The 27,302-nt window shown below is 59.6% G+C and overlaps 7 protein-coding genes across 7 annotated transcripts; 3 read left to right on the top strand and 4 right to left on the bottom strand.

Moving 5' to 3' along the window:
* Positions 1-642: 642 nt before the first annotated feature.
* Positions 643-1,210, top strand: PLICBS_005675 (uncharacterized protein; the record flags this gene model as incomplete). Its single annotated transcript, XM_018319371.1, has 3 exons — positions 643-669; positions 736-814; positions 933-1,210. The coding sequence occupies 3 exons, from the start codon at positions 643-645 to the stop codon at positions 1,208-1,210; spliced, it is 384 nt and encodes a 127-aa protein (XP_018181845.1).
* Positions 1,211-2,904: 1,694 nt separating this feature from the next.
* PLICBS_005674 (uncharacterized protein) lies at positions 2,905-4,649 on the bottom strand (the record flags this gene model as incomplete). The annotated part of the gene is made up of 8 exons (XM_018319370.1): positions 2,905-3,189; positions 3,250-3,689; positions 3,743-3,794; positions 3,866-4,009; positions 4,058-4,151; positions 4,211-4,218; positions 4,332-4,384; positions 4,445-4,649. 8 exons carry the CDS (start codon positions 4,647-4,649, stop codon positions 2,905-2,907), a joined length of 1,281 nt encoding a protein of 426 aa, XP_018181844.1.
* Positions 4,650-10,110: 5,461 nt separating this feature from the next.
* On the top strand, positions 10,111-10,969 carry PLICBS_005673 (ubiquinone biosynthesis protein coq9, mitochondrial; the record flags this gene model as incomplete). Its single annotated transcript, XM_018319366.2, has 2 exons — positions 10,111-10,560; positions 10,637-10,969. 2 exons carry the CDS (start codon positions 10,111-10,113, stop codon positions 10,967-10,969), a joined length of 783 nt encoding a protein of 260 aa, XP_018181840.1.
* A 457-nt stretch (positions 10,970-11,426) lies between these two features.
* PLICBS_005672 (structural maintenance of chromosomes protein 6) lies at positions 11,427-14,889 on the bottom strand (the record flags this gene model as incomplete). The annotated part of the gene is made up of 2 exons (XM_018319365.2): positions 11,427-14,729; positions 14,785-14,889. The coding sequence occupies 2 exons, from the start codon at positions 14,887-14,889 to the stop codon at positions 11,427-11,429; spliced, it is 3,408 nt and encodes a 1,135-aa protein (XP_018181839.2).
* Positions 14,890-15,685: 796 nt separating this feature from the next.
* On the top strand, positions 15,686-17,621 carry PLICBS_005671 (uncharacterized protein; the record flags this gene model as incomplete). The annotated part of the gene is made up of 2 exons (XM_018319364.2): positions 15,686-15,938; positions 16,009-17,621. 2 exons carry the CDS (start codon positions 15,686-15,688, stop codon positions 17,619-17,621), a joined length of 1,866 nt encoding a protein of 621 aa, XP_018181838.2.
* Positions 17,622-22,987: 5,366 nt separating this feature from the next.
* PLICBS_005670 (uncharacterized protein) lies at positions 22,988-24,258 on the bottom strand (the record flags this gene model as incomplete). Its single annotated transcript, XM_018319361.2, has 5 exons — positions 22,988-23,143; positions 23,200-23,340; positions 23,402-23,848; positions 23,924-24,088; positions 24,181-24,258. The coding sequence occupies 5 exons, from the start codon at positions 24,256-24,258 to the stop codon at positions 22,988-22,990; spliced, it is 987 nt and encodes a 328-aa protein (XP_018181835.2).
* Positions 24,259-24,681: 423 nt separating this feature from the next.
* PLICBS_005669 (pyruvate decarboxylase 1) lies at positions 24,682-26,653 on the bottom strand (the record flags this gene model as incomplete). The annotated part of the gene is made up of 4 exons (XM_018319360.2): positions 24,682-24,982; positions 25,048-25,574; positions 25,685-26,391; positions 26,467-26,653. The coding sequence occupies 4 exons, from the start codon at positions 26,651-26,653 to the stop codon at positions 24,682-24,684; spliced, it is 1,722 nt and encodes a 573-aa protein (XP_018181834.1).
* Positions 26,654-27,302: the final 649 nt, after the last annotated feature.

Raw genomic sequence — 27,302 nt, 5'->3', positions numbered from 1 at the left:
GAGTCGGCTGGGGATGAGATGGCGCTTTGTTGCTGCTGCACGAGACGATATCCTTGGCGTCTTCGTGTGTCAAATCCCGGAAAAGGTTTCCGGACTGGGGCCGTCTGATGTCCCAAGGATATGGTCCAAGGCGCTCATGGCAGCGCGCGACGAGCAGTAGACCGAACCCGGTTGCGATGTCTGGAAATTTTAGGCAGGCAAGCCAGGGTAGGTTGCGCCAGGAGAGCCAAAAGTTTGCCGTGGTTGCGCCTCCAGGGTCGCGTCGCAGTTTCGACCAGTGGCGGGCGGGGCTGGTGGCCCACCGTAGCCAATTGAGCGAGGTGCAAGGCAATGGAGGTACGTACAGCCAATCTGGACCAGGGCACGCACGATGACGGTAGTACGTACCTTACTTGCTGCGCACCTTCTTTCGCTCCAGTGGCCTCCGTCGACGCAACACTCATTCACCTTGGCAAACCTCTCGGCCAGCCTCACCTCTCGACAACGCCGGCCCCGCGACCCTGAGGCAAGAACACTTGTTACGTGAGCCCTCGCAGTCAGTTAGGCTCAGGTTGCCTGCCCTCGCCCTGCGCGCCCCTGTCGCGGCAGACGGTCGCCCACGTCAAGCCCGCCTGTGTCCCCTCGCTGTCATCATCCTGAGCGATGGCTTCACATCTCAGCCAGGACGAGGTGGGTCCCCTGCTCTCTCAAGTGAACAGAATCTCAATTGGCTGACGCAACCCTCCGCTGTCAAAGTTCTTCGTCGGACTGGAGAAACTCTTCAATCATCGGAAGGGGAGCGACCATGGAGCCGTCTACCTGACCCAGAAGCGCCGTAAGTTTGGCCCAGGCCCTCCCCTCCCTCCGCTTCAAAATTATACACTCTCCTCCATAAATTGCTGCGAGCTGCTGCACCTGGCCGAGGGGAGAAGGCTCACCATCGCGCTCCGCAGTCTCCCACGACCAAGACATGCCGTCTCCTACAAGGGAGAACCCCTGCCCTGATCTTTCTCCGAGCCAGCCCATGCCGGTCATCATCCGGGCTTCAAACGGCAAGTCTCGAAGGGCAGAAGGCGACAAGGTTAAATTGAGTACCATCGTCAAGCCCCATGAACTGGACGGCTTTTACAGTCGGTATGCTGAGGTCTGCAAGGCGGGAATGGTAGCGTTGAAGCCGAGGGATCGGAGCAAGAAGAAGGCCAAGGCTAGAAAGAAGAAGGCTACGTCGTAGATTCATGGCGCATTCCAGAATCCAATTTCAAAGCCACAAGCATGCCTTTTTACTTCATACTGATCCGTGAGCTTGAGTTTCTTGCGATGGTTTTCCTTCCATTCCGGCTAAGCTCGGTGAATATCAGGTCACGACCCATATCGGTCGGGCTGTTGCGATCAGCGGCGACATTCCCCGGGCGGCGAAATAGGGCGTAGCGAGGGATAGCGAATAGGCCACCTCAGGGCAGATGCACAATGGCTTACAGACCTGAGAAAACACACTTGAGCAGCGCTCGACCTGGCGATATTCAACTGTCTCATTATGGCAAAGCTTCACCCTGCCGCGAGATAACGGCGCATCCATTCGCCAGGCGATACCAGCGGGTTTACAGGGAACCCGCGACTCCGAAGAGAGGGAGTGGAAATGAGAGGCGATGGCGGAAACTTGGTCCCGAGAATAAATGCACCAAGACAGACATGTGAGTTCAGGAATCTCTTGGACATAATGTACGTATGCTCAAAGCTCGAACACTCTAATGAGCACTCAACGGCACAGGATACAAGGTATTTCAGGGCAGCCGACTACACATGGGCACCCTAGATTGCCCGTTCGAGGGCAATGAGGGCTTCGACTACGTCCTTTCTTTCGTCCTGACGACAGCCGGTTGGCAGAATCCCTTCATTAGTTGACGGAGGTTGTTCACCATCCTCGCCGGGAACGGAGATCGACAAAACGTAGTAGACAGCCAGGAGTCTCGAATCCCAGGCGGCATCAACATCTCTCAGTAAGGCAAGCTCCGTTGCCAATGGGGGGAGAAAGCCGTTTGTCGCAGAACTGCGTCACCTCAAGAACGGACCATGGTCTACAGTGGGCTGGAGGTGTTTAAAGGCATGCGGGGGGTTCAAGGGAAGCAACTCACCTCTGGTACCGAACCGCCCGCGACTGTCTTGTCGAAGAAGCAGGCCGTCGCGTCGCGATCGTCGCGACGGAGGATCCTTGCAGGTCGAGCCCGACGGCAACAGCCTCTACTCTCGGCGCAGGCATTCTACCCAAACTGGAGGCCGCGCGGTTGTAAAAGCCTCCATCTCCAGTGCTGGGGGCGGATTGGATCGTCTTGTGCTGCGGTTCCCTCCCGGTCGCCGTCGGAAAGCACAGCATCGTCGTCAGGCCTAGTCATGGCGTCCTACCAGCGAAGAGTCGTCACCAGCCATGCTTGTCCGCCAGCCTCTCCAGCGCCCTACGCTCATCATCCGCAACTGAACCCTAAGCCATCCGGCAACCTGACACCATCGTTTGCTTTATCCTCATACATTCTAGGTAGAACCCTGCCCTCTCCCCTCTCCTCATTTGTCCCAGCGAACAGCAGCCCTCGCCTGCCCTCGTCAACCAGCGGCCCGCGACACCCGCATCTGCGCGGCGCCAAGACAAGAACTGTCCGTCATTGTCACGGACGAAACGCAAAGCCACCCATCCTCCAAATCCAGCTACCTACCTTGGGTACAGTGGTTCGGCAAAGCCTGGAGGGGGGGCCATTGAGCGTCAAAACCAATCCACCTAGAACCCTGGGAATTTTTCGGTCGCGGAAAGAACTTGACAAAACGAAAAAGAAATATGTGGCGAAGAGCAACTGGATCGCCAAGCACATAACCTGACTCGTGAAGACCAAGACTCGAGGCCCTCCAGTCACCTTGACGACGTGGAACCAACGGCGCTCACATAATCTGGTCTTGGGTGAGGCCCGCATGGGCATCCGTGTCCATGCTGTCGCTCGCGCCCTGATTCAGATACTTGACGAAGCTCAAGTTCAGAGGACGGCCACCATACTGGTAGCCCTGGAACTTGGCGATGGCGGTATCGGCGGTATCAGGGGTGTCGAAACGGACAACACCGCTGCCGCGAGACCGGCCGCTGGGCTCGTACTGAATCTCGGCTTGTTCCACCTTGCCAATGGTTGTGAAGAGCTCGACCAGATCGTCGTTGCTGGTAGACCAAGGAAGCTGTTTTCGGCAGTCAGTAACATCAACGCCATGGGCAAAAGCAAAAAAAGTGATGCTCACGTTCCGAACGTAAATCGTCTCGCTCCTCTCAGTGCCAGCGGTGGCGTGGTCGGTGAACGGGTTCGGGGGAACCGAGGCAGCGGCTGGGGCATCGAAGCCGCCGCCGCCGCCGCCGCCGCCGCCGCCTGCGAAACCGCCTCGGCCGCCGAATCCGAATCCTCCACGGCCACCTCCAAAGCCACCGCGGCCAAAGCCGCCGCCGCCAAAGCCTCCACGCATGCCGCCACCGTAGCCACCGCGTCCAGGGAAGCCCATTCCGCCTGCCGCAGCGAAACGATCCTCCCGGACCTCGAGCATACGACCTTGCCAGTCGTAGCCATTGAACTGCTGGATCGCGTTCCTAGCGTCGTCAGGGCTCTCAAAGACAACAATGCCCGAACCCTTAGGCCGGCCATCTGGACCGACGTGGACATCGGCACGAATCACACCACCGATCCGAGCTGTACACATTCAGGGAACGCCACTTCCTGTTGTAGGAGGAAGAAGAACTTACCGGCTTGTCGAAAGAGGTCCTTCAAGTCTTGCCAACCCACATTGAAGGGAAGCTGTAATATACGAGGTTAGCGTTCCTGCCATTTCTCCGACAACGACAATATGGCCTCGCAGGTTGACTCACATTGGCCACGTACAGCTGGCGACCGCCGCCTCCAGGAGCGCCGCCTCCGCCGTAGCCGGCGTTGAAACCACCCGACATGCCCCCTCCAAATCCGCCACGGTTTCCACCGGTCGCGCCGATGAATCGAGGCTCAGCTTCGCGATCCTATGGCGCCTTAGTATTGAGAGTCAGGAAGGATTAGGTGCGACTCACTTCTCGCACGTAAACAAGCCGGCCCATCAGGTTTTGGTTGCTGAGTTGAGCGACTGCTTGCTGAGCCTGCTCTCGAGTGGCATATTCGACAATTCTGTGTGGCAGCATCAGCCTCTGGCCATACGTAGCAAATCGTGGGGAGCATATACATACCCGCAGCCCTGTGATGATTGGGAGCAAACGCCAGGCGTTAGCTAAACGGCCCCATCAACGCCGGCGACGCCGGACACCCACCGCCAAAGGCAGCCTGCACCCTTGGTCTCCGTGTACTTACCTTGGACATTCCGTTTGGAAGCAGCAGCACGTCCGCAAAGAGCACCTCTCCAGCTAAAGCACACAATCATCAGTTATCCACGCCCTCGATCCGTGCCATCCACTGATTCGTACCCTGCCTCATGAAATCCTTGAGATGATGCCACTTGACATCGTAGGATAGGTTGCCGACATAGACGCGGCGGTCCTGCTGCGAAGTCTCGCGAATGTTGTTCATCATCTGTTCGCGCGCCGCGGCCCGTTCTTCGTACGACCGATGTGGTGCCTGACCGCTGAAGCCTGCACTGGATCCTCCACCAGGAGCGCCCGTTCCGGTCATGGGCGAGCGATCGCGATTGCGACGATAGTCGTCTCGGCTGTTTGATCTGCTGCGAGGCGAGTAGGAGCGGCGACGGGGCTGCCTGCCGGGACTCCTCGAGCGTCGACGGGGGGATCTGGACCTCTCGCGCTGCGACATGTCAGCTGGCCTGGCTGGCTGTGATAACGAAAGACAAGAAGACAGCGGCAGGCCCGGGTGTGGCTGCGTCCCGATGGCGGAAGGGTGGTGGTGGTGGTCGGGAAGAGTGTTGGCGCAGGTTCGTGGCAGTCGCAGGTTGGAAAACACGCAGGCCAACGTTGGACGTGGGAATCACAGATCAATCAGGCCGATAGTGGAGCAGGTCGGCTCTGACTCCACTCCTGCGTCAGCGACCAGCCAGCCCAGCACTCCAACCGATTGCGCATGAGCTCGGCAGCCTGGGACAGATGGAAGACTGCGACGAGCGAAAATGCGCGCGTCGCGCACCGAGCAGCTTGACAAGCGGTTTGCAGGCGTGTCAAGCTGCAGCGAGACCAGACGAGAGCTGTGCAGCGCTACCGACGGGGACGGTGGCGGAAGGATCCGGCAAGGGCGGTGGCGCGGGAAGTGAAGGGACGTCAACGTTGAAGACGAGGGAACAACTTACAGGCCGGTAAGTATCGCCAGAGTCCGCTGCGAAGGCGTGTTAGAGCCGATGCGAAACCAGTTGCCTGAGAAGACACCGGGAAGGCAAGATGCGAGACGAGCTGTAGGAAGAGGCGGAAAGAGAGGGCGACGAGCGGGGAGGAGGGAGGGCCTTGTGGTTTGAAATAAGAGCCTACTAACCCTTCAGGTTACCTGACCTTGCCAGCAGGTGAGGAAGTCAGGCAGGCAGGTACCTTGGAGGTAGAGGTGGGGTGCAACGAAGGGGGACACAGTGAGGTGAGGCGATGCGTGGTGGTGGTGGTGGTGGTGGTGGGAGACATGCAGGTAAAGGGGGGGGGGGGGGGGGGGCCCGGCGGCCGCCTCTGGCAGGCACCTCAGTCTGGTGCGGTGCAGCGCAGCGCAGCGCAGCGGAGAGTGCAGTGTGCAGCGCGGTGCATGACATGAGTGAGGAAAGGCGACGCGAGGAGCAGGCGCTCGCTCGCTCCTGGCTGGGGACGACTGCCAGCTGTGCTGTCGACCGGGAGGAATGGGGCAACAAGTGGCATGCTCGCTGGGTAACACGCCGAGTGGGAGCGGCAGCAACCGGACGATGAGGTGCAGAGGCCGCTGCTTGCCATTGTGCTTCCACCTCGGGCGCCGGTGCTTCACCCATCCATCATCCACGGGCATGCTGTCACCGACCACCTCAACAGCCGGGCGGACACCACTGCGCCGTGACGCGGGCACAGCACAACACCGCGCCGAGTAGGGCAGCACAGAGCAATGCCGAGAGTCTGCGGCTCAGTGCAGGTTGCCAGCCTCAACTCGGGCGTGTGTGGAGGGGGATGGGGCCGGGCAACAAACAAAGAAAGCGATCGGACAGGGCATAATGGCAACCGGGCGGGGGCGCGCAAGGAATGCGAGAGCCGGCAAGAAAACAAGAGACAGAGAGCGGCCAAGGCGGCAGAGCGGAGAGAGCGGACGTACCCATGGCCAATGTTGCGCGTCTGAGGGCAATGGGCAATGGCAACCGAGGCGACGGACAAGGCAAGGAAGGCAAGGGCAAGGCTGTCGGTCGCGGAAGAAGACGCGGTCGGTCGAGTTGCGCTGTCCAACAGAGCCTCTCAGCGAGGGCGGACGGGACACTTCCAAGCTTCTCCGGCGGGCACGGCGCGAACACGGTGTGGGAATCCCAGGAAAGGCACGATGTGCTATGGGTACGTGGGTGGGCGAGTCGTCAATCGGGCAGGGCAAGGTATGGCGACACGGTCGCGCTCGAGACGGCGTCGGGGGCGAGACGAGGCGACGCGAGGCGCAGCGGTCAGCGCCCAAGTGAGGAACGAAGGGACGGATCTCGCAGCGCTCGCAATCGGGGATGGCGGCCGAGAAGGTACCCCCCTCCTGAAGGGGGTGCGGGGGCGTGTGCGGTAGGTAGGGAGAGAGAGCCGGAAGAAGGCGAACGAGACGAGCAGAGGGAAGGGAGTAAGTCAAGGTTGGCGGTGCTCCCTGTACGCGTGAGCAAGGTAGGTAGGTACGAAGTACTGAGTACTTTTCTTCCTTCCATGGTAACAAGGGTGCCTCGGGCTCGCGGACTGCTAACTACGAGGCAATAAATGAGATGCTTTATGCAAGACAACGTTATTAAGTGCCGCTTTGACCCGTACCTCTACTTAGGCTTTTTTTTTTTTTTTCAGACGGGGCTACAACAAAAAGCAGTCCATACGAAGTACTCGACGGCGCCCGTGAGGAATTCAAGGGGGGGCAATGCCTAGGCCTGTACGCAGTCTCCCCGCATAACGGGAGGCTCTGCGTGTGGCCAGTTGGCCAGGTCGATGAAATTCGGAGAGAAAAGATGCGGCCACAGTCTGTCATGGAAGGAGCCGAGACAAGCACCGAACACGGCCGGGCGGGCGGCGCCATACCATCTCAACGTGAGCTCATGTCGGAGCGGGTACCTTGCACAGTTGCCCAGGTACCGCAGCAAGTGCTTGCCCTTCCAGATGCCGCCTCGTGAAGGAAAAGTTCCATGCCCGGTATCTGAGGAAGACTGCTTCTGCCAAGGACCTGGGCCGCAGAAGACAGCATCTGACTGACACTGTGTGCCTCGCTCGCTCCCCACTGAGCTGTACGAGCATGGTACCCCGTATGCGATTGCGTATGCCCACAAGTACTGGGTAGTAGTGCTCGCGGGCCGCCCACGTCCTCGAGTCCCTCGCTCGGCCCAGAGGCCAACGAGACCCTCCGTACCTGCAAGTTGCGAGGCCATCGAGAGCGGACCCGAGCTCTCAAACCCTCCCTCGGGCGGCGACGGGGCTTGATGCTGGGTGCGGCATCCTTGAAGGCGCCCAGGATGGATGGATGGCTGGCTGGCTGGCCGGCGCTCGGCTGCACGACAGGTGAGCAGCAAGGTGAGAGAACCCTGATAGCGAGCTGCAATTGGACAAGAGCTCTGTTGGCGGCGGCCAATGAGCAGTGGCCGCCGGGGTCGGGGTTATCCGTCATGTCAGTCAAGGTAGCCGGAAGGTACCTCGCGTACCTTTGGGCGTTGGATCTTGGTACCTGATAATCACCAAAAAGAGAGGAGGAAGAACTGGAACGAAGCCCGAGGTCTTTGGGTTGCTGGGAAGAGACCCGCCAGGGCTTGGCCATCATGGGACATGCCATGCTTACCGACTTGGTACCTTGATTCCTTACGTACCAGACGGGAGGCATGGCAGGCAAACGAGCACTCCCGGGCGCGCACGCGAACGCGCACCATGTCGGGGCCGCTGGCGATAGAGTTTGAAGCCCGGTCCGTCGCGTGCGGTCGCTTCAGTACCTACGTTAGTAAATTGCTACTGTATTCCATCTTGGCGTCTAATCGTGTGTGTTGGCACCGCAGGGCCCAGGAGCTCGCACTTACCAAACTGCAATACGTACAGGCCACCCTATCCATCCATGAAACTGACTGAGAGGCGAGATGGATGGATGGTGGGGAGGCACTGCGAGTGCACGGGCACGAGAACGGACGAGGTAGGCAAGGAAAGGTAGCCCGGTCGGCATTGACTGTCTGCCTGGAAGCAGGCCCAGGAATCGGCGGCATCTCTGGTGACATCTGACTTGGCAACTTAGTACCTTGGCTGCCTTACCTCGGTCACCCTGCGCTGTGGCATCGCTCCCTCGCCCGAGCCAAATGTTCGCTTTGCACTTTGTCGGCATCATCAGTTGGCTCGCACAAGACGGGAGGTCTGGTGCCCAGATGAACGTCGCACAGTGCGCTACAGCCACCCCGAGGCGGTTAAGCCGGCATCTGCAGCTGCTGCTTGTTCATCACACTCGCTGGCCAGGACTACCCGAGTCCAAAGTGGAACCCAACAGCCCGTGGTGCAAACAGGTTCGACGCAGGGCACCAATGTGCAGAAAGCCCTGGACACGCCATTGCTCAGCCCGTCTTGCAGACCTAGGTGCTCGCCTTGGTTTGACGCTCGATAGCTGTTGAGGTACTCGGCGAGTACCCCTGCTCTCCCAGCTCCTCCGAGCCTTGGGCGTGTCCCGGGCGTGCCATCGGCGTCGATGGCGGCGGCTGACGGGATCCTTGACGTGATGGAAGGACCCGGCTCGAGCCTGTCCACCAGCCGGACCTGGAGCGAGAGACACAGACACCCCCCGGACAAGGACTGTGCGCCGCGCCGCGCTTCCGGCATGCAGGCAGCCGGCGCACCTCGTAACGACGGTGGCTACCGCGTTAGGTTGGTTAGGCCTTGGAACCCGTGGAAACGAGCGCCATAGGATCCTGGCCCTGCAGGCGTTTGAATGGGGCAACCACTGCTGTTCTACAGCTCCCGGTAGCTGTTGGTGCGTCTTTGCCAATCGATGCTGCTCGGCGCATGGGCTTACCACTGCATGCCGCCGAAAGCGGCTGAGATGGCGCACCGCGGTGCGGGTCGCTGCTCGTGTCGGCCGCAAAGTGCTCAGCGGCCGCGTCGAAGGTGGTACTCGTGGGTAGGTGTGACGGGGAGGCGGCCGGGCATCTTGGGTGGGGGATGGGTTCAACCGCCCGTCTTCGCGAACCAGGCAAGAGTCCAAGTTGGCAGCTCGCCATGTCCCTGTCGGGATGTAAGCGACGAGGTAGGGCAACATCCGTCCACCGAAATAAAGGATTTTTGGTCATTTCACTTGATTCTTGCTGGGCGTTATTCTCTTGTCGCAATGCCTACTGCTGGACGACGCTGGCGTCCGTTTCATCTTCCCCATCAAGGTGCACCACAATCTGTTGAGATGCCCCGCGAGCGTCAAGCACTTGTGGAGGGCCGAGGAGAAGGGCCATCAACGCAGCGTTTTATCCCGAACAACTGGCAAAGGGCTCGCCTCAATGCGGCGTTGGCTGGCCAAGTTGAAAAGTTTGGCATGGCCAGGACGACGCTGCGCGGCAGGACAGGACAGGACAGGACAGGACAGGACAGGACAGGACAGCGGCATTCCCAGTCTTGCAGGAACGAACCTAGAAGTACCTAGCCAGTACCTACAGTCCGTCTCCCGTCGCCGGGCCTCAGGTATTCGCTCGTACCTTGCTGCAACAAAGTCCGGACTAGCGCGCCGCTGGGTTCGATCGTTCTTGCAGCTCCGAAAGGCCCCCACCCCAGTCGGCAGCCGTCCCGTTCCATCCTTCCGCCCCCGTCACGCCAGCTCTGGAGTCTGGACCCAGAATCAGCCAAGGCCAAGCACACGTCGTCGAAAACCTCATGCGCGCGCAACACGTCGCCGCAAGCCCCGGTCCCACCGCGTAAACCCGTTGCCGCCAGCGGACGAACAAAGCACGTCCTCAACCCGATCACGGCCGATCGTCGCCGGCGCGCCCCCCTCGATACCGCCTCTCGCCATGTCGTTGTGCTGCACCAGCAGCCGCGCTGCCGCCCTGCGGCTCGCCGCCGCGGCCGCCCGCCGATCGCGAGGAGCCTGCGCCCGACACCGACCGTTCCACTCCTACGACCACCCCGCGGCCGAGGGCGCATTCGGCGCCGTCGAAAACTCCATCCTCGCCGCCGCCTACCGTCATGTTCCCGAACACGGCTTCTCTCAGAGGGCCCTCGGCCTCGGCGCCCGCGACGCAGGCCTTCTCGACATCAGCCCCAGCGTGCTCCCCGACGGCGCTTTCAGCCTGGTCCTCTATCATCTTGTCCTGCAGAGGCAAGCTTTGGCTGCGCAGGCCCAGCGGTTGTTTGGCACGCAGAGCTCCGACGCGGCTGCCCTGGGTGTGGGCGCGAAAGTCACCGCCTTGACTTGGGCTCGTCTCATGGCCAACAAGGACATCATCCACCGATGGCAAGAAGTTTGTTGCCCAGGCACCCACGCTCCGTATTCGCTGATGTAGCGGCCTTGCTGACGTCGTCTCCACCGTTTCCCAGGCCCTTGCCATCATGGCTCAGCCCAGCTGCGCTCCGGCCTCTCTCAAGGAGCTTGCTCTCCTTTCGGACGAGATCTGGTTCCTGTCCGGAGACAAGTCGGTTGACCCTTCGTGGTACAGCAAGCGAGCATCGCTCTCCATGATTTACAGCACCACCGAGCTCTTCATGACCAACGACAGGTCTCCGTCCTTCTCCGAGACTCGCCGGTTCCTCGATAGGAGATTAGACGAGGTTAAGACTGTCGGCGGTGCCGTTGGGGCGCTTGGCCAATGGGCCGGGTTCACCTTGTCGGCGGGCGTCAATGTTTTACGCAGCAAGGGGGTTGGTATATGAACCAACTTGTGCTTCTGCCAGGGCCGATTCATCTTCGCGCCAGGTGTACCATTTTGTACAATACCAAGATAGCCACATAGACTCCTCCCATCCGGCGCTCTGGCCGCGTCTAAATAGGTGAGCCGTGGACTTTGGCATGCAACAGCACCCCTGATACAGTCAAAGTCCCTTTCGGTGCTCACCACATTGCTAGTACGGAGCGATGGACTCCGTCCCCTGTAATTCCAAAAGCACCCCACACTATGTTCTCATGTCAAAGTTCGCTGCCGAGGATCAGTCAAGCTAAGGACGACTCTGTTAGCCTGTATGCTTAGTAAACCATATTCCGAGACAACATACCGGATTATCTTTACATCCTTGTCAAGCCTCGCTCGCCCTTCTATGGCATTCGGCGTGATCAGGATGTATTGCCTCGAAACAGATCGTCGAGCCGCGTCCACCTGCCACAGCCAGGCCATTAGCTCCAGGACAAGACATGCTCCTCTAAAAGGGCATCTCCACTTACCAGCATGTTGGTGCTAATGGCTCGATTAACATTGTCCATGAAAACATCAAACTCGTCCAGACATCGGATAGGTGAGCCGATCGCCTCCCACACGGAGAGAAGCATGCAGATGGACGAGAAGGATTTCTCGCCGCCGGATAGTGTCTTGGTGTTCCGGCCCGCAGAACTCTTCTTGGTCTCATCCGGCTCAATGTGGATAATCACCTTCCTTGCCCTATGGTCCAAGTCGATTTTCCCTCGAAAGCCGCGCTCGCTTAGGAGGTAATTGAACTGGATCCTGATCCGAGCGCTGATTTGTCTCTGAAACTGTCGCCAGAGATACAGACGACGCTCAATGGCTCGTTTTAGTGACGCAATGGTTTCGTCGACATCGCTCGTCTGCTTCATAACGTCGTCGTATCTGGTCTTGGACTCCCTCGCACGGTCGTAGATTTGCTGATCGGTTGCGCCCAGTCGAGCCTCGCGTTGCGCCAGCTGCTCCCCGATCTTCTCGTACTTCTTCTCAATACTCTTGTAGTCCTCTCCCTCGGGGATATGGACACGGCCGGGCGCAACGGTCTCGGCCTGGCGAATGAAATCCTGAACCTCCTCGGCCTTCTCCTCACGTTTCTCTTCTGCCCGCCGAAGCGCTGACTTCTCAATGTCAAGCCGTTCATAGGCGTCATTCTTCCTCGAGACGGCAATGCGCCTCATGGAATCATGGGACTGGATCTTTTCATCCGCTTTGTTGATCTTGTTGTGAAACGTCCTGCCTTCGTCTCTCACTTTGTCGAGAAGCCGCTTGGCCTCCTCGGCTTTGGCGTTGAGGTCTCGTTTTGCCAACCTCATGTTACCGTATTGATTCCCAAGCTGTGATTCCTCGTTCCGTTTCGTTTCCAGTTGGGTTCGGAGGAGGACTAGGCGGTCATCAGCACCTTCAAAACCGTCGAGTTCCGACTGTATCCGCTCAATGTCGGCTTGCGTTCGACGAAGGTCATTGTCGAGTGTGCTCTGCTGCCTGCGATGGGACTCAAGCCCGGCCCTACATTGCTCGACTGCCTGTTGCGCTGTTCGTTCCTCGTTCCTCAGTTCCACAAATTCGAGTCCAAGCTGCTTCAGGTTCTCTTGCTGCAGCGCAAGTTGACGGGCCGAGTCTGACTGCATTCGTGGTCGCAACCCATTGGGTATAATCGGGCTCGTCCCTATTGTGCCCGATCGATTCGTGATTCGCAGGCCCTGGCCACGCTTCCCCTTGCCGTCGTGGAAGCAAATGCAGGCTGATACATTTCGAGGCGGACCGTGGTCGATCATCACGCGCTCGGCCTCCAAACGCTCCTTGACAAGGATGATTTTCTCGATTTGGTTGTTGATCACCAGTTGCGAGCGAATCAGAGGATCGTCAAACTCGAGAACCCGCGATATTGTGTCAAACTCTGGGTCGGGCTCTTGTCCTGTCGTATCGATTTGCCCTCCGTAGGCAATGTAGATGGGCGGTGGTTTTCTCATCCCCGTCTGCCGCATCATGCCTGAAAGGCGACTCTGATCACGTTTGCTTCTGACGACAAACGCGTTCAGACCATCACCCAGAGTCTTCTCGAGAATCCCCGACCATTCTGGCTTGAGAAGTTTGATGTGAGCTCCAAGAGGTCCAAGAGGTTTATCGTCAAAGCCCCGGTCGTTTTCAATGGCCTTCACAAGATTGGTGATGTCCCGGTCGTAGCCGTCATAGACGGAGCCAGTACTCCTCTCAAGTTCCCGCACGCCGGATTCTGCGGTCAAGATGTCCCGTTTCTTGGATTCTCGAAGTTGCTGTTGCTTCTTCAGAACCTGCTCAGCCTCGGCAAGCTTGCTTCTCAAGGCAGGCAGTTGGTCGTTGCTCTCCATTCTCTTGTCTTTCAGGTTCGTCTCCTGAGCCAGCTCCCGGCCCAGCTCCGTCTCCTTCTGGATACGAGCAGAACCGGTGGATTCATCCAAGCGTTGTTCTTCCTCCCGAATCTTAGCTTCGCAGGCTTCTATTTCGGTCTTTGCAGTCTTGAGACGTCCGTAGGCGTCCCTCTCCTCTCGATGAAGCTCAGTCAAGTCCTTTTTTGCTGCATGAAAGGCGGCCTCGGCTGCGGCTGTCCTCTCTTCGAATGCTCCTTGCTCGTCGTTGAGGGCCTCGCGGTCTGCTTTCGCTCGCTCCAGCTTCCCTTCAATTTCATGGAGGGCCTTGGTCATCTGTTCGCAGTCGGTTTCAGCCTGCTGTATCCGATGTTCGCGAGTTTCTATGTCTGTGGCGCGGCGCTGCAGCTCCTGCTCCTGCTCTACAACCTGGGACCAGACGAGCTGTGTCCGGTACAGTCTTGCCTTCTCCCGAAGGGTGTTGTTCTTCTCCACTGTTTCGGCCAGGCGCTGCGCGTCCTCCATCTCTTTCTTGACGTATCCTATCTTCTCGTTGAGGTCGTCTCGGAGGATCAGCGTCTTGTCCAATGTGTCCTGAGACATCTTGTAGTCGTTGTCTAGCTGCTCAAGCTGGACTCCCGACACGAAGTACTTGTACTTTTGTGCGGGAGTGGCAGAGTTGAGGAATTGTCGTGCATTGTCTTGGGAGAGAACCGTCAGGGGGTTGCCCATCTGCAAGCCATACCACTCGGAAATCTCGTCCACCTCCTGTTTCTTGGTCGAGATAATGCGGTTGTTTTGGCTTTTGATCTTGAAACCGCTGCTGCCGGACTTTGAGAAGTGGCGTTCGACAATGATTGTGTCACCGTACACATCGTGTTGATAGGCGTCAGTCCCGGCGTTCTTGATCCTCACGGTGAGACTGCCGTGCTCTTCGCCCTCTTTCACAAAGGACTTTAAGCTTCCGCCTCTGTTGGTGTCGCTCGCCTTACCACCAAGGCAAAGGGTCAAGGCCGTAAGGACGGCGCTCTTGCCACTTCCGTTCTCACCGACGATGAAATTGATCAGAGGCCCGAGCTCGACGTGTAGGCGTACATGGCACATGAAGTTGCAACAAGTGATACTCTCGATGATTCCGCTCTCGGCCACCATGTTCTCGCCAACGTTGGCTGGCCGTCGCTTGAGCTTCTGCGTCGCTTGCCAGTCATCTTGTTCAGGATTTTGCAGGTGTCGGAAACCGGCATCTCTCATCATTTCGTATTGGGTCTGGGGTGGCGCGTGTCCGCCTTCGGAGGCGTCGTCGTCCTCATCTTCGGAGCTCGACAGATCGTCATCGTCTGGTACCGAAGAGACTCCCCGAGTCGGTTCGTCAAGGGACAGTCGAGCTCGCTTGCGCTGGTTTCGCGCCAAGTCAGCCTAAGCGCTCCGGGCGAGGCAAGGTAGCACTTACCGACTGTGGATCGTTCACGAGAGATGCGCGCGCCTCCCTCGTGTCGACGACCTCCTCGGTGTCGCCATCGTCCGCCATATGACGATTTCGTTTCACGGGCGCCATGACCGTGGGCGCCGGCGGTCGCTACCCGCCGCCAGCGACAGCGGCAGCCGCGGTACGTGCGAAACGTACTTGTATGATTGGGAGGCACTGGTCGACGGAAGCCTAGATCTGGGCAGAAGTCGTCTCATCGGGAATGGTGCGGGGTTCGGTTGGTGTTTTGTGTGCAGGGTGCTGCAAGCACCGTGATGCAGGTTGCGATACCAGGGACGCGTCGCGGAGAGGAAAGTCGACGCGTGCGTTAATGAGGCTTGCCCCGCTAGTGCGCCTTGCACCTGGGCAGTGAATGTCAAGTGGCCTCCTGTGGGTGGGGCGCCATCGTCGCCGGCTGCCTAGGCACCCTAATAACGTTACCTTGCCTAGGTACGCACAGCAATGAGTGGAAGGTGCTTGGAGGAACATGAAGGATCCACCGCCACCTGGTCCCTGCTTGCCTGGCTGTTGGTGTGGAAGCTCCGAGCGCAAGTACCGTGGACAAAGTGGGCCCTTGCTTTTCAGCAATCCCGTCTCCGTGCCAGCAACTAACGTCAACTCATGTTCTTGGTGACTGGGATTGCAGCCTCACCTCACATCTCTGCCCCATTTGCTCAACCTGCCGGCCGGCGACTCTGCCTGTTAGAGCTCGATCCTCTAAGGCTGCATCTCCATGGTGTATGCGGCTCGACTCGAGACTCCGAAAATCTTGGATATCTTGAGGACCGCGGAAAGTGTGCACTCTCCGGCATTGCACGGCTGCCGTCCAAGTCCGTCATTACGCACATGAACCACCGGTTGTTGCCAGCCGCCTCTGGGATTGCAAATGGCGGACGGGAATGGCAACGCCGCACCTGGGAGCGATGATCAGAGGTCCGGCGATACTGGACCACAGTCGCATTTGCCTGACAACTCGGTCGAATACTGCATGTTCCTGCTTGAAGGACAGGTCGACGCACGCAGGACCCTGTCCAACCTGGAGTCTTTACGGAAGAGCGCCCTCGAACTCGCACAAACTTTGACGGCAGACTACATCTGGCAGCGCGATGACTTCAATCTTGAGCTCAAAATAACAGATGGTGCGTTACCCGCGACGAGGATACGCACGCGCTTAGGCCCAAATGCTGCTGTGGCTAACATAAGACCAAGGTCTGCGCTATCTCTACGGTGTCACGGAATATGGTGATGCCGTTGAGGATGAATGGCTAGTGGTTTACATCCTGCGAGAGTTGACCAGGCTTCACCCAACACTTTGGGCTCGAGCTGCCGACACCGACGGAGAGTTCCTTCTGATTGAGGCTGCCAACGTGTTGCCACCGTGGCTCGGCCCAGAAATGGACCAGAATCGGGTGTGGATGCACAAATCAAATCTTCTCGTCATCCCGACCGAGGACAAGCGCAGCGGCTCGTCGTCTTCGGGGAGTCTCCCGCTCCCCCAAGCGGTTGACTACATCACAAGCAAGCCCGACTCTCTGGTGCAATCGCCTTTCATCGAGGTCGAGGCTTTCTATCGACTGGAGAAATACCCAAGGCAGATTTCTCAGTCCGCCCATCATTCCATTATCACCATCCCGCGCAGGGTTGCCTACATCCTCCACGAGATGCCAAGATCGATTGCGCCTGCCGTGGAGGCTTTCTATCACCGCGACGCCATTGACCTGCGGTCGGTCATGGCAGCCCCAGAAACGCGTCGCTTCAAACCCGACGACATGGTTACGGTCAGCGTGCGGTTCAGCAGAGTTCTCTTCGCGCAGCTCAAATCGCAGCGCTTCGAGCCCCCACCTGGTTGGCAGCATGCCGTTGGAGCCGTGGCCGATAATGAAAGAAGCATGGCTAGGTTAGACATGGGAATGAAACTCACCTGTGGCTTCGAGATCCTCGCTCGCGATGCGGAGAAGAACAGAAGTCGCAGCGTGCGCCAGGTGGGGCTTCTGCTCGACGATCTTGAAGAGGACGGCGACGCTACACTGCCACAAGACAAGGAAATTGAGTCGTGGCACGACAATGAGCGCGAAGACGACGACTCCTGGATGGATATAAATTACGAGGATTTCGAGCGCGAGCTAAGCGGCCAACGAAAAGACGCAGTTCCTGGAGCCGCAGACACCGGGTTTGGCAGCGCTCAGACCAAGGCAGACCTGAGAAAGATTGTTTCGCGGTTCGAATCTTTCCTAAATGACGAACGAGCTGGTTTGGATGGCGCGGAAATTGATGACGTGGATGACTCGGGCGACGAAGACGGGGACGACGACGACGACGAGCTGAGTGAGGAGGACAGTGAGTTCGAAGACAAGGAGGTTGGCTTCGACGAAGAGGCATTTTCAAATATCATGCGGGAAATGATGGGAATGCCCGCCAATGTTGCCCGGCCGGCCAATGCAGGCGATTCCTCAAAGACTGTGAGCCAGCCTCCGTCTGGCTCGACAGCAGGTGCTGGCGAAGGCGAGCTCGGCATTGAGGAGCTGTCGGCGCAGATGGAGGCCGAACTGAGGGGGCATGGAGCGCTGAGGCTCGACACAAACACCGACAAGCGCATCACCACCGGCGGCAAAGGCAAGGATGTCGACGGCGGCGATCATGAGCCTGACCAGGAAGCGAGCGAGGACAGCGACGGAGAGATCGACGTGGACTACAACCTGGCACGAAACCTGCTGGAGAGCTTCAAGGGCCAGGCTGGAGCCTCCGGGCCAGCCGGCAACATCATGGGCTTGATGGGCCTCCAACTTCCCAGGGACGAAGGCGACTTTGACGACCAAAGATAGGACTTGAAGTGAATTCTCTTTGGACGAATCGCCCGGGTCTCTTGCGCCTTATGCTGTACACCGTTTCTATATGAACAAAAGCACGGCTCTTTACGACTCTGCGACCCTCTCGCCTCTGTCATTGACATTTCATCCGTCGCCAGCCTCACCATTGTCCGGCTTCTGCCGCTTGACCGGATACACATCGTCGTCATAAAGCTGCCGCCATACGACTCCCCTATCGTCCATGCTATCGAGTCTCCGAAGAGCCTGAGTCAGCCTCTTTCTGGCAGGCATTTCCCTGTCATCGCTGTCACTCTGCCTCCGGCAGTACTCCCTTACTATGGCAACGACCGCATGGTGGCATTCATAGAGGAGGCGGCGGACTTCAATATGCGCTGCATCATCCAAGAGACCGCCGTGGTGAGGACTTGTAGTGGCACTAAGTCGCTCAGCCATCACAGGCATGAAGCCAGACCAAATCTTGGGGGTAGCGTTCCTGCTGAGAACCGACGCGAACAAGGGATCCCCGAAGACGCTGTTACCTAGGCCACGAATACCGGTCACCACGAACGACGCAGACACCCGCCCTTGTCCGACCTTGGCTTGCTGGGATGCGCTGTCAGAATCAGAAGCCTCTTCGCCGTTGGGGCCTGCCGTGGGAGACGCCAATTGCCTCGCTTTAAGCAAAGAGTCATCGGGTCCATGCATGTCGCACCACCGACCGGCAATGTCCACTTCGCTCCCAACCGGGGTGACAAGGGTAAGTTGTTCTTCACCGGCATCGACTACAACCAAGCGCGGCATCGACACGGCATCTAGAAAGTGCTTGAATCGATTCACGTGGTCCCTGACTGCCTCGTATCGAATCGCGACCTTGAAGTCCTCGGCATCGCGAAGAGCCGACTCCAGGAGAGAAATGAAGGCATCGGACCATTTCTCATAACACGAATCTCGATCTGGCGTTGAAGCTCTCTCCCCCACGCGGCCGGCGCTTTCGTCGCCTGATCGCGGCGATAAAATAGCGAGTGCGGTGCCGAACTTGCCATTGGGAGAGACTTGAGATGACAAGTGCCGCAGGAGGCGTCCAGTCTGGAGATCGAGGTCGTCTTGCTGGGCCGTGTCGAGTGAAACCCCCAGCGCTGCCCTAGGCATGCCTGGGGCCGGCCTAGTGATGATGTACTCGCCTTGAGCAAGATGCCTTGCCGTCCCATGCCCCATGAGCTGAGGCAGAAAGGACAGCAGCCTGCCCGAGGTGCAATTGCATGTCCAATAGTTTGCGCCGCAGTCGCTACAATCCCCCCGATCTGGCTTCGACTGGTCCAATATGTTGGCTGGTGTCGATGGGTTGCCGGCGCCAGATCTGGCCAGCCATTGCAAGAGGGCAACCTCTGACCTCATGGCGGAACGCTCAGATCGCAAGAGCCTCGCCACTCGAGGCGTGAAGGACAACATCAAAGCGGCTCCATCAAGTGCGGCTTCCGCGCGGTAATGCAGGTAGGGCCCTGCGGTCGGGACGAGTTCGAGTGTTTTAGGGACTGTCTCGGGGATTACGGAGGCGAGAAGATCTTGGATGCCCTCTGCCGGCAGTGACTGGCCGTCCATGGATATGGCGGCGTGGGCGCGGGCTGCCAGCACGAGCCCGCGGTGTGCGACGTCGCGGCGGTCCTGGAGGCGGAGAAAGGCAGCCGACGGGCACAGACAGTCCACCATAGCTGGAGAGGGCCGGCGGCGAAGGCTGGCGTGAGCACAACAGACGCTCAGAAGGCGAGAAAGAGGAGCGAGCTGGACCTATGGTGGCCGGGCACGAGTGTTTCGGGAACGGGTAAAGGACTAGTCGGTGGAGCGTCATAGAGGAGGCGGGACGAGGCCGAGGGTGCTGGTCACGTTCGACTATAAGTAGTACGGCCTTGGGCCAGATGCGAGGCCGGGCAGCGGTATAGATGGAGCTTACCGCCTCTTCAGGTGACCGGGAAGAGCCGTCGTCTCGACAAAGTGCTACGGGGATTGTGATGTTGATATGGGGTCGGCTGGGCCACGACAAGGGTGGCGTTGGTCGGTCAGATGTTGACGAAGAAACTCCAACGGCGCTGTGCCTCGACCGGAAATGACGGGCAGCGAGCGGGCGACTTGTCACGAAGCGCTTCCGAGCTCCCTTGTGCCGGCATGCATGGGATGCAATGGGGAGGGGGACCCGACGCGGCCAGGGAGGCGACGGAAGGCGGTGCAGAGGGACGAGGGGTAGGAAACGTAGGTCCAAGTGCGAGCAGGTGCTAAGAGGCGCACGCCCTGGCCACGGCCCTCTTGGTTGCAGAACGGGGCGATTGGCGAGCAACGCGCTCGAGTGGGTGTTCGCTGACGATGGGCCGCGTGCCTGAACAAGACGGCCAGTCGATGGTCACAGGAGCCAAGCAACGATGAAGAAGCGCACGGAGAAGCTGGCTTGGGCCGCGGAACCTGCAACGAAACCGGGGCCGATGGGGGTGGACGGGGAGAAGAGATGGAGGGCGGGAAAGCCCCCCTTGGGAGGGGGGTGTCTGTACAACTGCGCCGGAGTTGACTGGCCCGGACTGCAAAACGACGCCGGCCGATGCCGCGATCTCGGGACGACGCTGCTCGGCGGAGGAGCCAAGTCTGCGTTGCTACGTTGGCGTGCCAGCGGCGTGGCGAGTGAGAGGTGGAAGGAAGCGAGTGTGCCTCTTTCGGGCGCGACGACGGCGACGACGATGATGGGACGCGTTGAGGGTCGTTCTGGTTCGAGTGGCTGTCCAAGACGCATGCTCGAGTACGGAGAGGTGTCTCGCGAGCGAGGCTCGGCCGCAACAGACTGTGAAGGACGCAAGAAATGGACGGCCCTTCCGCGACGGCGGGGAGCATCTACTCGGGCAATAACTAAGTTGGGCCGGGCCGACACCCCGGCTCCTCAGGGTGAGCGAGTGCCGCAAACGGGCGCGGAGCATTCAAGTCAAGTCAGGTCAGGTCATGTCGGGTCAGGTCAGGGACAGTAACTCGGCAGCGGGAGGGGACATGGGGTAAGGTAGGTGAGGTGAGCCTACGCGCCCACTGCTACTGAGTGATCTGTCACCTCATGCGACGCCAGAGTCGCTGGGCGATGCTGGCAATTGGGCCGGGACAAGCGAGTTTCATGATGCCCAGTGTGGAGGGCCGAGCCGGAGCCGTGGCAGGGCTGAGGAAGCTTCCGTTAGACTGGGGTGGTCAAGTAACATCAACAAGGGCAGGCGATCAGGCCAGGACAGGCCAGGGCGGGACCGCGGCGGCGGCATGTCAGCGGCGCATCTCATGGCCCGGGGGCCTGGCGACGATTACTCGCACGTCTGTACATGACATGACCGTTAGTTAAGGTAGTTAGTTACCTTGGCTGTCTGTCCGCTGCGCCATGGCCGCCGGTTGGCCGTCTTGGCCGAGCCGAGTCCCATTCCCCAGGCATGTCGCAGAATCAGTCTTGCTTGGTAGTCGCTAGGTGATGTATTAGTAGGCCTTGTCGAGGCCGCCGACCCATCTCGACGCTTGATACAAAGCCGTGGCGCCGGTGCAAAAGTCGGCGGCGGCCCCTTCTCCTGCCCCATGGACGTGCCATCGTGGGTACTGTAAGCCCACCACCACCCACTCCCCCCCCCTTCTTTCCCCCCCAGCGCCGTGCGGTTCGTCGAGGTAGGCGAGAGGGCTGGTGCTGATGCCGGGTAAGAGAGGAGCACGACAAGCGAGCGTGCCCCATGGCGGCGGCCGCCAGCGCCAGCAGCAGCAGACGCGATCACGTAGGAAAGAGGGACGAAAGCAAGGCAGCAAACGGCAGAGAGACCAGCACGTAGGTACCTCGTCATCTCTTGTCATCTCCGACAGCTTGCCTTGCCTTGCCTTGGCTTGCCGCAGCTTGGGCCGGGCGAGAAGCAACATCTTGCGCATCCCATTGTAGTAGGCGTCGGCCGAGTTGGCTAGGAAACCCCCCCCGAACAAAAAGAAAACCCGACGTGTTACATGCTGCAAGCTGCGGCGGGCTTCTCTCCCCCCCCTCGGAGGCTTTTTCCCCCCCTGCGATGGGAAGGGCCGTCGTTGCCTTCGTTTCGTTGTTCGCTCGCTCGTTCGTCGTCGTCGATTCGAGGGGGGGAGACAGGGCGTGGTTGCTTGGGCCCGGTCGTGATTGGGCCCCATAAGCGAGCATGCGGCGGCTGCATTCCGCGTCCCGCAAACTGGTGGAGCCGCCCCTTGTGGCTTTTGCAAGTTGCAACATGGATTGGTGACGGATGATGGGATCACCACGGGAAACCCCCACGCCCGTCCCGGCCGGTCAGGTACAAGCAAGCTCATACGCCGCACGTAGCTGCATGGATGTAGGTACGGAAACATCAAACGTTGGTGCTCAGTCAAGTCAGCACTGCCGCTAGAACAATGGAAGAAGGCGAGGGGGCGTTGCTGTATAAAGAAGGCGACGCAGTGAGAACACGGCACTTTGGCCAAGGAAGGCGCCAGCGTCATCATGTCTTGTCACTGGCTTGCCTCGCCTTGCACACAGGCCATTATAGCCACATACGAAGCAAGTCAGGACCTCTCTGATTCCACTCTTGGGCGTCCGGCCGTTCAAGACGACGAAACTAACGACGACGACGTTGATGACGGCGCCTCCTCCTCCCTTCGTCCCTCCCCCTCCCCTTCCTGTCTCGTCCGTGGTCACCATCATCGCCACCGCCGTCGACTGCATCGCCCATCAAACGCCAGACAACCCTACATACGGTCGGATTTGTGTTTCCTCGTGTCGGGTGCCCCATCTGCTTCGCCGATGCGCGCGGGTCCGCGGCCCGGCAGTCGCTGTACCTCGCCCCCTCCGCACATACATGCACGCGATACATCGTCCACGACACGAGAGAGAGAGAGAGAGAAAGACTTCGCGCTCGCCTTCGTGTCCCCCCGCGTTCCACCCTGCCAAGCCGCGCCCCTTTTTCGAAATCGGACCATGATCTCGGAGGGCCTCACCGCCACTGCTGTTGCTGCTGTTGCTCCTGCCGCAGCCGCCTCGTCTCCCCTCCTCATGTGTCGCACATTGGCGCCCGTCCACCTCCCGCGCCGGGTCAGGCCCTGTTTTTTTCTTCTCCGTTTTCGCGACCGTCGTCATGGGCGCTCGCTGTTGTGACGAGCATCAGCCCTTTCCCGGCCGCACGCCGGTTTCGTTTGTGCCACCGTGGCGCCGGCATATGCATACGTCACGTCGTCGGAGACTTTGCTGTCTCGTAACTCGCTGCCGCGCTCTGAGCATGCCTGGCCTGGTTGGTTGGCCCTTGGTGCCGGAATGGAATCGTCCCAAAACCGCGCTTTGCAGTGCCTAGTACTGTATCGCGACCGCTCCCCCTCTCCGCCAAAATGGCGGTGGGCCGTTACGATGATGTCGTGGGCGGCTCAGTTGTCGGAGCCGCAGGCGGCCCTCCCGCGGCGGCCTTCTCGTCGGCCGTCATGCCGTAGAGCGCGTTGACGTTGTATCGCTTGAGAGTCTCCCACTCTTTCCCGTCCACGACCGAGATACCGCAGAAGAGCTGGCAATCCGTAGTTAGTAAAACGGCGGCTCGCCCCCTGAGCACGGCCGACGTACCTGGAAAATCTCAACCAGGATGACCTTGTCCGGATTTCCGAGGTTGACCTTGTGCCGCACATCAACAAGGCTCGCGATGCTCTTGATGACTTCGTCCGACTTGAAGGTGGTGTGATTTCGGATGTTGTGCCGGATGGCGTACTTAGGGGGTCAATGTCAGTCTCCGCATGACACCGTTCCCATCGGAACAAGGGTTCCCTACCGTGCAAGCTGTCCCATCGCTCTCCGCTTGGGGCGCTTGGGTTGCTCCGTCATCCTCCTCAGGAGTGAGCGTGAAGAAGGGCGCTAGGACTGACCTCGCCACCCTGACGATGCCCTTCTCCGTCGCCTTGTCTGTGTTGAACACGGGGGTGAGGCGGTTGATGTATTTGACTTTTCGCTGCCTGGGGTCCGGGCAGTCTCTGGCATCCCGGCAGATCTTGAGCACGAACTCGCCCGGCTGTACCGGCTCCATCGTCTTCATGAAGAAGAGGCACTCGATGCCCGCCGATACGGGCGAGAAGATCTGCCTCACCTTGGGCTTGTTGTCGTCGCCCTTGATGGCGTCGAGCTCTTTCTGGATGGAGGCCTCGATGTCCTCCTCGGCGTCGGTCTCCTCGTCCGCCTCTGCCGCGCGCGGCGGCTTGATGTCGTACAGCGTCTCGCCATACTGGGCGCCACCGCCTGGTCAGCCCTGTCGGGGGAATAGCCATGTGGCAAGAGCCGCTCTTGAGGGGCCGCTCACCTCTTCGCAGAGCTGCTTGAACTCTCGCATCGCCTTGGCTCTCATGCCCCTGGCGAATGTGACCCAGATGCCTTCGTCGCCGACGTCCAGCGCGGCGCCCACGTCGACCTTTTCACTCATCTTGGCATTTTGGTGCGGCGTCTTCCACCTGCCCGAGCTGCCGCCCTGGAAACAATTCCCTGTCAGCATATGAATGCTTACAATGTGCAGCCACCTTTGAGTGCGAGACTCCATCTCACAATGCGTGTGTGACTTACCTTGCTTCGTTTGTACGAAGACCGGCTGCCGTCGCCGCCACCAGACTGTTGCTTCCGCTTCCGATCGCCGTCGCCCATCGTTGCAGAAATATCCCCAATAAGATCGCAGCACAGACAATAGAACAGAAAAGTGACTTGGCTTTTCTCGCTCGTCGATTGAGATGATATTCCAGTGGCGTAGGTGAGTATGCGAGCTCATAAAAGTGGCTTCCAGTGTTCCACCAAATGGGAATAATTTTGCAGGCTTATTTCGTTGGCCGATCTAGCATACCCTAGAGCGGCTGCTACTCCACGTGGCTCAGGTGACATTCATTTCCGGGCCGGCGCCCCCTCCCAAGTCTTGACAACGCTCACGCCGTCACGTTCAATTTGCTTTCTAGGCTTCAATTTGGTTCATTATTTTATTGATTTCGCTCTCAACCACAATAGACACCATACGTTTGCGCCTTCTAGTCCACCGTTTGTACCATTCCCCTCAAGTTCCACGCGATCAGGTTACTTCTATGCCGTCTTCGCGTTGTTCCTCGCGCTCGCCTCGGCCGTCATGATCAGGGCCCGGGGCGCATCCTCCTTGGGCATGTGCACCTCAATGAGCTGCAGGCAATTGCCGGCGTTGAACTCGGCGTTGGTGAGCAGCTTGTTCAGCTCATCCTTCGTCCGAACGGCGAACTTCTTGGACGTCTTGGCCCCGCCAAAGACGTCGACGAGGGCCTGGTGGTCCCAGGTCTGGATGTCGTTGTACTCGGCCTCCATGCCGTGGATGAAACGCTCGATGGTGTATCCCTCGTTGCAAAGAATGAACCTGTCAAGGTGTCGGTCAGTCACAGATTTCGCGTGGTGAACGAACCAAATCACACAGCCACATACAGGAAAGGTTTCAGTCCGTGACGGATCATGGTGCTTAGCTCCTGGGCCGTGAGCTGGAAGGAGCCGTCACCCACAAAGAGGACGGTTCGGCGCTTGGCGCCCATATCCTGCGCGGCGAGAGCGGCACCCTGGCAGGCTCCGACGGACCAGCCAATGCTGCCCCAAAGAACCTGGCTGAGCGCCGTGACGCCCTTGGGGAACTTGGTGTCCCAGATGCCGAAGTTGGCGGTGCCGGTTTCCGTGACGACGATGTCGTTCTCGGCAAGGAACTCGCCGACGCGAGGCCAGAACCAGGCCTGCGAGATGACGTCGGTCTTGTCGACGTTCTTGCGGACCTCATTGTCCACCTTGGGGGACGGCTGCACGGAGAGCTGCTTCACGTCGAGGCGGTCGATGACTTTGCGCAGGACGCCCTTCATGCGAACGCCCGGGTACGTCGAGTAGCGGACGATGCAGTGGTCGCTGTGGAAGTCAATTGTCTGCATCTGCGACGTCCGGTAGGAGAAGCCGGCCGTGTTGAAGTCGCTCTGGGAACCGGGTGTGGTCAGCCAACCTGCAATCAAGAACGAGGGAATGCGATTCGGAGAGACAGGGGTGGCCGGTGCCAACAACTGGTCGCAGGACGGGGCGGGCTTACCTTGAGCGCGCCAATGCTGAGAATGAGGTCCGAGGCCTCGAGCGTCTTCTTGACTTCGGGGTTGGAGCCCTCTCCGGCGTAGACGCCGCCGTAGTTGGGGTGCTGCTCGTTGACGGCGCTCTTGCCCATGGGGGTGACGAAGACGGGAAGGTTCGTCTTCTCGATGAGGTCGTGCACCTCCTGGAGGACGCGGTGGCGGATGGCGCAGGCATCGACGAGGATGACGGGGCGCTCGGCGGCGTGGAGGTACTTGAGGACGACGTCGACAACGTAGTCCTCGCGCTCGGGCTCGTTGGCGGGCTCGGTCAGGTCGATGGGGGTCTGGAGCCTCTCGCCCTCGACCTTGGCCTCGATCATGTCTGTGGGCAGCATGACGTAGACGGGTCGGGAGTGAACCCAGCACTCGCGCAGTGCCTGGTCGATCTGGGCGGCGATGTCGGAGGGGTTGGTGAGGCGGGCGACGTTGCATGAGATGTTCGCGCTCATGTTGGCGAAGACGTTGAAGTCGCCGTTGCCGAGGGTGTGGTGCAGAAGCATGCCGTTGCGCTGAGAGATGGTGGAGGGGCAGCCGACGATGTGGACGATGGGGATGTGCTCGGAAAAGGCGCCGGCGACGCCATTGATGGCCGAGAGCTCACCGACGCCAAAGGTGGTGATGAGGGCGGCCATGCGGTTGTTTACGCGGGCATAGCCGTCGGCGGCGTAGGCTTTGGACTCGGGTGTCAGGGCCACGCGGAATCGCATCGTACGATGTGAGGACAAGGACTATCAAGACAACGTACCGGCATTGAGCTCGTTGACGCTGCCCACCCAGCGCAGGCCGCAGCCGGGCAGGTAGTCGAGGGCGACGAGGTTGTAGTCGCCGGGCAGGCCGTGGACGGAGCGGACGCCGACCTGGTGCAGGCGGCGGAAGAGGTACTCGGCGACGGCAATGGGCTGCCGGAGGCTCTGGACGCGCAGGTCTGTCATGATGGCGGCGGAGGGGTTGCCCTTGTAAGTGAGAGATGACGGCCAGCTGCTGCTGTTGCTTCACGGACGAGCTGTCGAAGCTGGCTGACTCGACACGGAGGAGGACGAGTGATTACGGTACAGACGGTTAGGTCGAGGCGGGGGAAGAGGAGGACGAGGAGGACGAGGTGGAGGGAACGACCGACGTGCGTGCCTTCCTGCCAGAAGGTGCGAGGGAGAATGGTAAAATACGAAGCAGCAAAACAGCCGACCGGACCTGGAAAAATTCACACAAAAAACGGACCATGCGAGCAGGAAGCAAGCTCGAGCAGGGCAGGCAGGCAGACAAGGCAAGCAACCCACCCAGCTCGCCTCGTCGGCATATCTGTCGAGCCTCACGGTCGATTAACGTTTCGCACCAGTGATGTAATTGATGGAAGATGGGCGCTGGTGAGTCGCTGACGGCGGGCGGGACGCATCCGGCTCGGGCGGACCCACCGGCCGTCCACCCTCCTTAGGTCACTTACACTGGAACAAGGACAGCCCAGCCCAGCTGCCAGCCAAGCCCAGCGACCGCCGCCGTCGCCGCCGCCGCCGCCCCGCCCGGTGGTGGCCCGGATCAGCCGGCTCGCCTCCTTGCGCCTCGCACCGCGCGTGGTGGACTGATCAC

This window comes from Purpureocillium lilacinum (genome assembly GCF_023168085.1).
Source record: "Purpureocillium lilacinum CBS 284.36 DNA, scaffold_4, whole genome shotgun sequence".
NCBI classification, from domain to species: domain Eukaryota; kingdom Fungi; phylum Ascomycota; class Sordariomycetes; order Hypocreales; family Ophiocordycipitaceae; genus Purpureocillium; species Purpureocillium lilacinum.
This window is presented reverse-complemented; position numbering and strand designations above follow the sequence as displayed.